This window comes from Micromys minutus (assembly GCF_963924665.1).
Source record: "Micromys minutus genome assembly, chromosome: 20".
Classification (NCBI taxonomy): domain Eukaryota; kingdom Metazoa; phylum Chordata; class Mammalia; order Rodentia; family Muridae; genus Micromys; species Micromys minutus.
In genome coordinates this window covers 43,014,927-43,027,894 of record NC_137955.1, presented here as the reverse complement: position 1 = coordinate 43,027,894, position 12,968 = coordinate 43,014,927, and the positions used below count along the sequence as shown (strand labels likewise).

General features: G+C 39.5%; 1 protein-coding gene across 1 annotated transcript in view; it reads right to left on the bottom strand.

Annotated features, from left to right (window-relative positions):
• The window catches only part of DNAH5 (dynein axonemal heavy chain 5), a gene marked incomplete at both ends in the record, with an annotated part of 235,306 nt that overhangs the window by 15,377 nt on the left and 206,961 nt on the right, over nucleotides 1–12,968 (bottom strand). The window contains 6 exons of the mRNA XM_080933639.1: nucleotides 526–738; nucleotides 2,564–2,779; nucleotides 4,601–4,804; nucleotides 5,689–5,894; nucleotides 6,902–7,121; nucleotides 8,103–8,348. Coding sequence (XP_080789765.1) covers nucleotides 526–738; nucleotides 2,564–2,779; nucleotides 4,601–4,804; nucleotides 5,689–5,894; nucleotides 6,902–7,121; nucleotides 8,103–8,348 — 1,305 coding nt within the window. The remainder of the gene's footprint in view (nucleotides 1–525; nucleotides 739–2,563; nucleotides 2,780–4,600; nucleotides 4,805–5,688; nucleotides 5,895–6,901; nucleotides 7,122–8,102; nucleotides 8,349–12,968) is intronic.

Sequence of the window (12,968 nt, the reverse complement as noted above, 5' to 3'; positions counted from 1 at the left end):
ACCCTGGAAGCATACACATTAGGCAACACTGCCAGACTTAGTAGATTGTATTTTTAAAGTTGTTTACTTTATGTATGTGTGAGTCCAGTGGCTAAAGAAAATGTAAATCTGGGAACGGAGTTTGGGTGTGTGGGAAGAGCAGAAGAAAAGAGTATAAAGGAGGATGATGTAATTATATTTTAATTAAATTTTAAAATAAGAAATAAGGGAAGAGATGGCCCAGTGATTAATATCACTTATATCTTACAGAGAACCTGGTTCAGGTCCTAGTGCCCACATTTGCTGGCATACAACTCCCTGTAACTCCATGTAAAGGGGATTTAATCCCCTTATAGTGTGATTCTGCGGGGCACGTGTATGTATGTGAACTGCATATTTACACTTAAGTAGACATATCCACATAAACTAAATGATTTTAATTTTGAAGACAGGAGAATCACCACCAAGCATCACTAAGAGTAAGAACCATGTGTCTCTTTGGTACAATTATAGCAGCTCTCAAAGTAAGAGCAGGGCTGGACTTACCTTTTTCCACCGAGCAGGGATTCTGGCATCAAACATGCAATCCAGAGCATCTCGTAGACTTTCACTCATGATAATGGTGCCATCAAGAGCGAGTTTCAGCTCAGTCAGGGTGCTACGGACAAGGCTGAGGACCCGCTGCATCCTGTCAATCTCCTGCCTGAGGAAAATGTTCATGGGCTGGAATGGTCCCATCTTCTGTAATCTCTCTTTCACCTTCCATAGAGACATTCAAAGTATACAACAGGAATTAAACAGCTACAATGATGTATAGGATTGTGCCCTGGGGTGTCTAAATCAGACCTGCTTTTTGCAATGCCATAAATAATATTTTTTTAGCTTTTTGAAAGTACAATAAAAATATGATATAAGAAAACAAATACCTTGTATATGACCAGTCTAAATTTTTAGAACATGTTTGAAAAAACAGGGAGTCATTAATTCAAAGAAGCATGCAAAATGTATATAGCTACAAGCACTTTATCAAATGAAATTAATGGGAATGACTTATTCCCTGCCAATATGACATATATGTAAGTACATGCAGAGAACATGTATGACATATATGTTAGTACATGCAGAGAACATGTATGACATATATGTTAGTACGTGCAGAGAACATGTATGACATATATGTTAGTACATGCAGAGAACATGTATGACATATATGTTAGTACATGCAGAGAACATGTATGACATATATGTTAGTACATGCAGAGAACATGTACATGCATACAACCACTCTGCTGGTTGTCTCAAATAACCAGATATCCATTTTTAAAGCACTCTGCTTTTCATTTTAAGCACAGATACCTATTCAGTCCTTTCTATTTTACAGGTATTTAATGAACTTGTTAAGCTGGACTATTTTGTGCTGGAGTTGTTCTAACAAATTCTGAAGAAAGAAAGAAAGAAAGAAAGAAAGAAAGAAAGAAAGAAAGAAAGAAAGAAAGAAAGAAAGAAAGAAAGAAAGAAAGGAAGGAAGGAAGGAAGGAAGGAAGGAAGGAAGGAAGGAAGGAAGGAAGGAAGAGGGAGGAAGGAAGAAAGAAAGAGTTTTCAAAAAGTCTAGTTACCGTGTTCTATTACATAATTATTCTCTTTTAAATATTTTAATTGCTTCATAAATATTTTGACCTCTAGTAGATGCAATGACCTCTTCTTCTAAAACTGTAATGAAGAAGCCTTATGAAAGCTGAAAACAGTATTGATTTTCTCCAGGGAGTGTTCAGAGATTCTTCCAGGAAAATTATTCTCTTGACAAGGGGCCCTTGAGCTCAGTATTAGTAGATGAAATTGTCTGTTTGGTAGGGATAACAGGAGTGGGAGCCATTTGTGTGTAGTCAGGATCTGTGTCCTGAATTTCTTAGACCATATGGAAAATTGCCACAGATTTATCAAAGATTTATAAACTATAGCACCGTGAATTTTCTCGAAACATGAATTGCATGCTAAGACATTAAATTTCGTAATCATAAATTGCTTAGAAGCTATTTAAATACCAAAAGGATCAGTCTTCAAAGTTAGTTATATGAAAAGCCAGCAGAGAGGTGATGTTGGAAAATGCAGCCTCTGTGGTTAAAAGAGAAGCCTCTGATAGGTCAGAGAGATGTTTTATGGGTTTTGTTAGTTTGTTTGCTTACTTAAAATTTTTATTTTTATTGTGGAGGTAAATTAGAAGGGCAGATATAGAAAGACTAAGAAATCACTGGTATTGGAGTACATGATGTGTAATTTCCAAAGAGTCGATAAAAAATTGAAGTCACACGCACATGCAAACATACACATACAAACATGCACACATGATAACTGGTCCTTCACTCTAAACCATGGCATTATGAAGTACCTCAAGGAAGGCTCTATAATACCACTAGACAAATATCAGTCAGTAATAAACACTGACATTCACGTCAGTTTCTCCATGGCTTTTCTTTGGTGGCTCATCTGGAGCTCCTCTCGTTCTGCATGTTTCTCTCTCATATTTTGTCCTACTTTTTCCCTCCTCACTTCCCCAAAGACTGAAATGTGGACCACATGGACTCACTTCAAAGGGACTATAATCTTCTGGGAGCTTCTCCAGCATATCATCAGCCAGGCGGGCCACCACAGCCTCCCGAGTCTCGTCCCCCCCACCAGAACTGTCCTTGGGCTGGATGCCTAGGATAGTGTCCAGCACATCCTTGGCCAGCTTGCTCTGGTAAGTGATGTCAGCATTGGGATGAAGACCAAATACCTCTGGGCTGTCATATGCAGGTAAGCTCTGAGCAAAACAAGAAAATAAAATAATATATGTATATGTATATGTATATATATATATATATATATATATACATATATATATATTAAACATACATTGCTAGCATATACACCAATTAAACTATGGAGTTATAAAATAAAATTGTTTTAACTAAGATAACCACTCAACTTATGTCTTTCTTGTGACTGGATAAAACCCCCCTCCCCCAAATCCTAATAACTTTCCACATACCCAAAATAAAAACTTATAACATGAAGAAACACAAAACAGACTGAAGCAAAATTTAACTGGAGACACCACCTTCTTCTATGACATGTGGGATGAAAATGGAAAATTTTGACTAGTCTAATTAAAATCATTTAAAATGAATTTTGCATAATTAATGGCTATTATATCGAGACGAAGAGCAAGAAATGAGAGGTTTTTTTTGTTTGTTTGTTTGTTTGTTGGGATTTTTTTTTTTAAAGCATAGCTCAAATAAGACGGAGGGTGGAAACTGTTCTGTCCTGGGGAGAAAAGTGGAGGTGAGTGGGGGAACGGAAATATTCAAATATAACCGGGAAAATACTGACAGACATCGAGACACAACTAGAGCAGAACAAAGAAGCAGAGAGTTTCTGCAACCACTGGGAAAGAGAAAACGGACCTACAAATTGACATGTATTCCCACGTGTAATTTTCACCCTTAACTTTATTATCCTATTAATAGTCTCTCTCCCTTCTGCTGTTTTCTGGTATATATAAGACAACTTATACCTTTATATGAGCAACCTCAGTTTCACTGTGAAATGAGGTCTGTATTTAGAAACAAAGGTGCAGATATCCTCAAATTTATAATGTGTCAGACACTTCTCTTTTTGGTGGTTAATGATTTAAAGACACACACACTACAGGAAGGCAAAAGTTACTTGTTGATTTGAATTAATAAAAGCACAGAGGTGGTTATATATGATAAACTTATTATATTTACATATCAAAACCCATAAATATACTGATAAATGCATCCCTTCGGGGTGCTGGGCTTTAGTTGTTTACACCGAGATAAATCTGAGGCAGAAACCAAAGCAACTGCTAAATCATGACCTAATACATTCAAGGTACAGAGATGAAGTGCAGATACCTTCAACATTGGACTTTCTTCCCTTACATATTCCTGACTAGCCAATCAAAATATACATTACTGTATCTTAGAGAGCACTCCGAAAACAGACACAGTTTTTCCACCAGGCGATCATTCGGCAACACCTAGAGACACTTATTGATATTAAAATCAGGAAGGGGATCTGATAGAAATTAGTAGGTAGAGGTCACAGACCATGCAAAACACCCTACAGTGTGCAAGAGAGAGTAACCTGGCCATAAAGTCCAATACTACTAGAGTTAAGAAATTTTATCTTAAGCAAGGCAGGTTCGTGAATGCCAAACCTATATAAAGCTTTGGGCCTAAAAGAATGTCAAAGATTAACCACCTGGGTTAAATGTAGAATAAACTGAGTCCAGAACCTTCTGTTGCTCTACAAGTGTATTAGCCGGAGTCCCATGGGCAGAGAACCGCACATGATTGTGCAGGTCCTCTCCTGTCATCCACCCCATCTGTCATCTCACCAAAGAAAGTCCACCCCAAGCCATTTAAAACTCACAGGATATGCAGAAGAAGTTCACATGAGCCTCATTCTCAGAGCAGAGCTAAGCATGATAATCAAGAGGTTATAAAAATATGATGAAATCAGAAGCCTTTGCTACTCCATCATTACAATTAAGTTTCATAAGGGTCGAAGAGCTGCAAAGATTTGTTCCAGAGTTAAAATGTGAAAGCAAACAGACCTGGATGTACTGAAGGTAGCCGTCCACTGTACTGCATTTTGGAATGTTGTATCCTTGGTAAAAGGTGAAATCTGGTCCAAACATGTTTTCACTGAACCAAACCTTTGCAAATGTGTTCAGCAGTCTCTTGTCATAGTCGTCGGTGACTCTGCCTCCATACTGAATTTCTCCTATCATGTAGCGGACAGTGGTCCAGGATACTCCCTGGGAACACAGAACAATCACACGTTGTCATGTGCTTACCATCAATGTCAGCCACACGGCCAGTCTTCCTCGGTGATCTCAAGATACAGTGAAATAAATAAATAAATAAATAAATAAATAAATAAATAAATAAATAAATAAATAAATAAATAATCGAACAGGACAAAGTGAAGAGCTCCTTCAAGGTCATGTTTATTACTTCAAATAGATTCTTGTGAGCAATTTTTTTTACATTTGCTTCTAATCATTTATTTCTAATTTTTAAATTATGTACATGCTTGTCTTGATTACAGGGTATACATGTATGAAAGTAGGTGTTGGAGGAGTCCAGAGAAGAGCGTATTCTTCTGGAGCTGGAGCTGACGTTATGGATAGTCATGAGTCACCTGACATGGGTACTAAGAACTGAACTTGGTTTTTTTGCAAGAGTAGTGTGTATGGTTTTTTTTCAGTAAGATATATTTTTATTAGATACTCTCTGTATTTACATTTGAAATGTTACCCCCATTCGCCCATCCCGCTCCCATAACTACTGAGTCATCTTCCCAGTCCCCCAAAATTTATCTTTTGAAAATACTTATATAGAAAAAAAAAATTCAAAGGTCATCTAAACTCTTGTTTTATTTTTAGAGCTTTCTTTTCCTCCACCCCATACCCCATTTCTGCCACGGTCCTTTGGGGCTGTCTTATGAACTGTGAGAAATAAACTGATAATAGATATACCTCCTTTTTTATTCCTAAAAGCAAGAGGCAATTGTGACCCAACTGGACATGCCTAAACATGACCCTATAGGCTTATCAAACCCTCATAAGATTCACCCCCATTGTGTGAAGCTTGCCACATCTATTCAGTACATGGTGTGAAGTAGTGGGCAGAATAGTACCTTCTTGCTATCCATGTCATCCAGGTGGTTTTGAATGAACTGCACCGTGGCATTGAAGTCTGCTTGGTTAAATTCATAGGGAATATTCCATCCTAGGGGACCGAACTTGCGTCTCTCCTGGACAGTAGAGTGTAAGAAGGCTACTGCGTACAGCATGGGCTTCCAATGAACCCCCACACTCACATCCAGTAGGTCCTGGCTCACACCTGTCACGGTCAGGGAAGAACACAGTCATCTCTCATGCACCTTCATTGGTTATACCTTTTCTAAAGAACAAGTCACGGGAATTTTGCACTATTTTTCTTCCATTTATTTCCTAGTTGTCACTTAAATTTGGGATATTTAGAGATCATTTGTCTTTGAAGCATCTCCTAAAATCCTAGGTCCTGGGGAAGGATTAATAACACAAGACAAGTTCTTACAAATATACCTGGACAGTGCAAAGATAAAATAAAGATAAAAGAAAAATAGCTATACAGCAAATGCAATTATCATCACTATAAGTTAATATTTACTATGTTAATACCTGAGGTATATACTAGCTGCATACACTTACTTTAAAATAATGTATGTAAAAGTTCATTTCAAGTTAAGCACATGCCCCCAAATAGTTATTAAACATTATTAAATTACATTATGCACACCAATTTCTATCCCTACTATCTTATAGATTGGCAGGACCTGACTCTTAATAGCAACTCCCTTGAACATATCTATAGTTTTTAACTGGAATATAATCATATTGTTATTATTATTAAATATTTTTCTATAATTTTATCCTCCCAGATAGCTTTTATTAAACCTACTGTGAAACTCATGACTCTCCTGCCTCTGCCTGCCACATGGTCCATATTCCACCATTGTTAACTTAACTGATACTGTGACGTATAGATTGGGCCATGCTTACACTTCAGACCTTCCTTTAGGAAGAGGCTGCAACACTACACTAATCCACGCGTGGAGCAGCTACCACAAACAAGGAAGCTGTCAACATATGATGTTAAAACAGAAAGGCTGTTGCCCAGCACAGGCACAATAGAACAATGTGGAAAACACAGAAGGATTGAAGGTAGAAAACCGTTGCCTTAATTCACATCATTTGCCTCATCAGACAAAAAAAGAATACTATTCGCTAACACTGCTTCTGTAGTTTCTTTAAGAACACGGTGGGCGCGTGCAAATCCTGCAGACGCAGAAGCATCCCCCAGCTCACCACCATATGTCCTTCTCAGGCCTGCCCGGAGGCCCTGAGGCGGCTCGTTGGCAAACTTGATGGACATCTGCAGCAGAGCGATGGGGAACTGCTTGTGAACCTCGGTGGTCATCCACAGGCGGAAGGTGTCGTGCACCGGCTCCGTTTCTGTAATTACGTCCATTAGTTCGTCCAGGAAGTCGAGTCCCAGGTGGCAGTTCTGTAGAAGTACCCATCCTCCCTAAGAAACACCAGCAATGGGCGGAAGGTGGGTTAGTTTCCTGCACCTGGAGATGTCACTACGACTTTCTCAGAAACGAAATCAGTGCATTTTAAGATGGAAGGGCAGTGACCACTTTAAATTCGTCTACGCTGACTCTAAGAGTCTACTAGCCCTTCCTTGAGCTCCCCAGTGCAGTTGTGCGTATTGTCGCATACATTAGTCTCACAGCACACTGTCATGATGATAGACAGAATGACTCTTTAGCACAGCTGTGGCAATGCCCAGAGTAAAATCACAAAGAGGTAACACAACTTACAAGTAAAGCTAAGCTCAGCATTTTAAGGCACGAAGCCAAAGATAAAGACACTGAGACAGTATTGATGACATGTACACAGATTCCAGAAAACTGAATCCTAGGCTGCACGCGAATCCTGGAATGAAGTGTACTTCTGAGAGTGTGCCAGAATGGTAGAAGGACCAAAAAAGTAAGACACCTGGCCTGGACTGAGAGAGGGGGGATCAGAAAAAAGAAAGTCTCTTCCCCAGCATTTCCCTCATCTCTCCAAGGAAAGATGAGAGGCTTGGTCTCTAGCAAGCCAACCAGACAGGGCCTAACTGAAGGACGAGCACCTCGTCCGTAAAACAATATCACTAAAAATACTTTTAAAAATGTGTATCTACAGGAATTTGACGGATGCCCCCTTCTAGATCCTCAGAATAATAGTAACCAGACATATACCCTCTAGAATATGACAGAAACTTCTCTGTGAATCTAATTTCCTCAAAAACAAGAGCCTTAAAAAATGGTAATTCTTAATTTTTGTGCAAATTATTCTATAACTGTTAAGGAGATTCATTGCATAGAGCAACCCAGTCAAACTTGAGGATTATGAAATCATTTTCCAAATATCTAATCTAGGAGATTCTTTAAATAAAATCATTTACAACATTCATAACACAATCTTGAGGTGTAGTTTGGATCTAGACATTTGGCCTTACATTTGCCATAGTCTGGTGCAACAGCTTTCTCGCATGGACCTCCTGGCCCTGGCCCATGGACACATAGCGTGTTTCTATTTTTAGTCTCTTCCCCAAAGCAATGATGGAATCTGTGGGGTCAGAGCCCATGGATAGGAGGCAGATGAGTGGTGTTCGTGGGTCAGATTCCTCCCATGTCTTTTCCAAGTCCAGAATAACTCCCTCTGCATAGTTCTCTCCCATGGAGTCCATGATGTACTTGCGAGCCTGCCAAAAGTAGTACAGATCAACCAAAGTACTGTGAGCCCTTTCATGTGTTCCAATAAAGTGTGGCTTCTGCAAACTAGCTCAAGGATGTCCGTCTAAACTGCCACGGAAACAGGACAGATGCCTCTGTTCCTGGTATTTGTTTGTTGTTTAATTCTATTTCAATGTTAGACTCACAGATGCTGTGTTACTTGCTAGACAAAATTATACAGTTAGAACTTGAGATTCTAAGCTGAATGACTCTGAGTCCCAGTTCAACATACTGTGGTTTATTGCTGTGCACAAAACTTTTAGAAACTATTATTTAGGATGTTAACCCTATTTCCACATAGTTCACCAGTATAATGCTTGAAATATGAGGGGTATTTACCAAATAGATAATCTTTGAATAACTCTTTATTAGTGAATTAATTAGTTAATTCATTTTAAAAAGATTTACTTGATAATCTGTTTATAATTTTCATCATCCCTTCACACTGGGGAGAGAAGGTTCTATTAATCTTGTTTGAAATTTTAATGAAACCCTTGTTCACAAGATCAGTTTTTAACTTCATTCTCTCCATAAGAAATGCCTGGTATTTTTTTTTTCTAAAAAAGTCAAAGAGTAATTTTTTCAAATACCAAATAGTGTGTGTGACCCTTAATCCCTATTGTCTCCCTCCCAATAACTGGGTCGCCCTTCTCTAAACAAATACTATCCTCCAATTCCATTGTTTTCTCCCAACATCCACATGTTCCCACAGGGAGATTGCCCAGATCAGTCTTCCTCACATAGGAAGCAGAACACAACTGTTAGCACATTAACTTAACCTCCCTAAAAGGCAGCGATGAACCTACTCAATCCTAACCCAAGAGGACTGCACAGGGGGCTTGCCTTGCTGTGAGGTTTCAGACAGACCTAAGTGGTATGAATAACAAGCAAGAATGGGTGACCAGCTCCCCAGGGTGAGCTCAGAGACCTGGGCAGCAAAAGTCATTCTGAGAATGAAGACCAAGATGTTAAGGATGAGAGGAGAGGTACAGAAATCAAACACAGGACACCGTCAAATCAAAGACAGCTTAATACGCCGACCAGCTCTGAAGTACAGGTCGTGATAAGGGAGTCCAGTGGCCTTTGAAAAAATCTGGCATTGTCATAAGAGCAGAAATGTGTGCCAGCTGAAACAATACATTTGAATATCCAGAGTGTTCTACTTATTTTTGCTTCTGGATAACTTTATCCCTCACATGAGAACTGAAATTGGGTATGAGATATTCATCTTCTACACGATGGGATGGAGACAATAGGTTCACATTCACCAAACTCATGGGTGATAATCGAGAAAGCATTGAGCCACTGGACTAAGGATCCCTCTCCCAGCATCTCAGTTCCAACCCTACCCTGTTACAAAGCATAAAGCCAAGTTTACCATTTCTACCAATACAAGATTTTAAAATATGCTGATTTGGTACAGTGAACAGTCTTCTTGCCTTGACAAATAACATTAAATGATGTTGGGAAGAGGCAGCCTGACTGGCTTCTTAGGGGACTGTGAAGTGTCTTGTCAGAGTCATGCTTCTGTAGACCAGCAAGAATAAAATAACCAGTCAGGACTTGTGTCTTTTGGTCCTAGAAATGATCATCCATTCAGACCTTGTTCCCTTTGATGATTTTAGTAGTTGTTCTGAAGATATGGTGTTCCATCCAGTTCAGTTTAAGACATGATATGGCATATTATCACTCACGATATTTTCTAAATTGACAACCAGTATGAAAGGCTCTAACTTTGTTCCTTCTTGCAAGTATTTTAAAAGTTTGTTTATCATGTCCACTGATATCATCAAAAATCACTTGGAGTCACTAAAGGTCTGCAGCCTGAGTTCTTACAGAACCCAGATCTAACATTGTACCACTCACAATGGGCTGGGCCCTCCCTCCTTGATCACTAGTTGAAAGATGTCTTACAGCTGGATCTCATGGAGGCATTTCCTCAAATGAGGCTCCTTTCTCTGTGATATCTCCAGCTTCTGTCAAGTTGACACAAAACCAGCCAGTACAAGGTGCTGTTTTGTTACAAAGGATGGGTTAAATAATTGTAATAGAGACCATATACCCTATAAGAAAGCAGACCGAGCAAGTCAGGGAAAGCAAGCCAGTAAGTAACATCCCTCCATGGCCTCTGCATCAGCTCCTGCTTCATGACCTGCTTGAGTCCCAGTCCTGACTTCCTTTGGTGATGAACAGCGATGTGGAAGTATAAGCTGAATAAACTCTTTCCTCCCCATCTTGCTTCTTGATCATGATGTTTGTGCAGGAATAGAAACCCTAAGACACAGCACAATGTAATACACAAACAAAAAAGATGTGGCTTTCTTCCAATAACTTCACGGTCTGATTTGACCAATCCACAATATACACATATAATAAAATCCTATAAATGTATATGCAGTCATTTGATTATTAAGACAAAATAAAAATTTAAAGCATCACACTGTGATTTGACTGTTGCCTAATTTTTACATCATGAAATACCATCCTTGCTCTTTTCTGGTATTAAAAATATATGAGTTGTGCTTATTTCACAAGCAATCTGAGACACATTAATCAATTTTGTTGGGGAGACAGAGACATCATTTTATTACTCCTTGATAAAGAAAGCTATTTTACTTAGAATGGAAATCATGATGGATTTTTTTAACATAAAACTCTTGTTCCTAGGAGAGAGAGATATTCTTGGGATCACAGCCATGGTTTCCTATTGGCTTCAAGTCCAAAGGGTGTAGTTTATTGTGTGATGTAAGCCCCAAGACAAAGCTCCAACACGTGTGAGGAGGAACAAGTATCCTTACCTCCATAACTTCAGCCCAACATAAGCATCATCACATTAGACCAATAGGCATAACTGAGTCTCCCTGTACCCATAAATCCCCATCTTACTAAAGGTATAAAACTTGGTTTACAACTGCCTTATTTGTCTAAGGATATGTGTCAGATGGCCCTACATAGCAGTGACAGAAAGACTCTGCCTTTGGAACATTGCCTCAGGATTAGACATAGAATGACCAAGTAATAGCAAATAAACTGTAACCTCGAGAGGACTGCAACAACAAAACCAATTCACATCTCGGAAATACACCAGAGCACACATCCTTACAAAGGAGCATGTACGCTGAGGCATAGAAGCAATGGAAAGTCATTCGTGCAGTGAACACATGTGCAGGAATTTTGGAGCAAACAAGAATAAGTTGTCTCATGTGCATGGAGGGCATCCAGCATAATTTGTGTAAGTGATGACTTAGTGCGGGCCAGCCCGGCTTCTGCATAGCCTGCCAACCTATAAAACCTTAACACCTCATTGGCATGAGTAAATATACAGGCTATATTTTTCACAGGTGTCTCCGTCCACGTGCAAAGCACATTTTGTTCCATCTGGTCTCAATTTAACAGACTCAAAGTTTTGAGGAGGGGTTGGGGAATGGACTGAGAAGCTATCTCACATGGACAGGCCTTCCTTTGTAGCATGATTTTTAGATATCACTTTGTATGTAGCATTAGATAGCCTCTCACAGTGCAGTATTCTTGTAGCCATCCCACCTGGCAGCCCCTGCTGTGGAGCAACCCACCAGACAAAATGAAGAGTATCATTTGTAACCTCATACTGCTGGTAGGGAATGGGGACCAAGTGTATCTACTTTGTAGGACCTATCTAGCAATAAATTTTAAAGGGACTCAGACCAATACAAATTTCACAGGGTCTGATATATTTCCAGAAGAGCATCTAGATCGCATTTAGGAATTGAGTGTTATCGTAAAGGCCATGGGAATTCACTGGAGGACTTGGAAAGCTGACAATGGAATGTCCTTGCCATTTATTTTTAAATAGATGCATCTGAGTGGGTAAGAAGATGCAAAGTGTGAACAGCAAAGAAGTCACACTGGTGGCCTGCCTGAGGATGACAGAGCCTTACAAAGATAGAGACATTACAGAACAATCTCAGGCCTTATTTTAACTTTGGCACTGAATGTTTTCTGGGAGAAATGGGAAGGGAGGTAAGGAGGCAGGAAAGGATAAAGAAGCATCTGTACCTATACCTTCCCTCCCACACTGCCTTAAAAAGACAACTGTCCAACCGTTCATTAGGGCAGAGAAAAAGTAAGAAAGTAGTAAGGGAAATGTGAACAGCAGGGTGACCTCACTGCCTTACAGGACCAAACTCGTTTTTATTTTCACAATAAGTCTTTGTATTGAGCCGTTCTTATAACCCATGGTACCTGAGTCGAGTTGGGGGTAGTTACCTTCTACATTCTGTAAGACTCCCTACAGACACTAAGGTGAATACAGAGTCCAGCAGGTTTTGCTCTGTGATTGCTTTATGAACACCATTAAGAAGTCTATCTGTGCTGAACTGTAAAGATTTGACTGTGAAAGCAAGACCTGTGCATTTTCAGTGGATGAATGCCTGCTATGTAAGGCCCGAATATAAAAAGTCTTGGTGAAGATGAAGCTTTGGGAAGAAGGATTCACATCCAATCCATTTGCAGAATTTGATTTCTAGGACAACCTGATTCCTTTCTTCTAGAGCTGTGGTGTTATCTAGGGATGAGCCATGTCTGTCCTGCTGGATGGCTCCCCTGCTGCT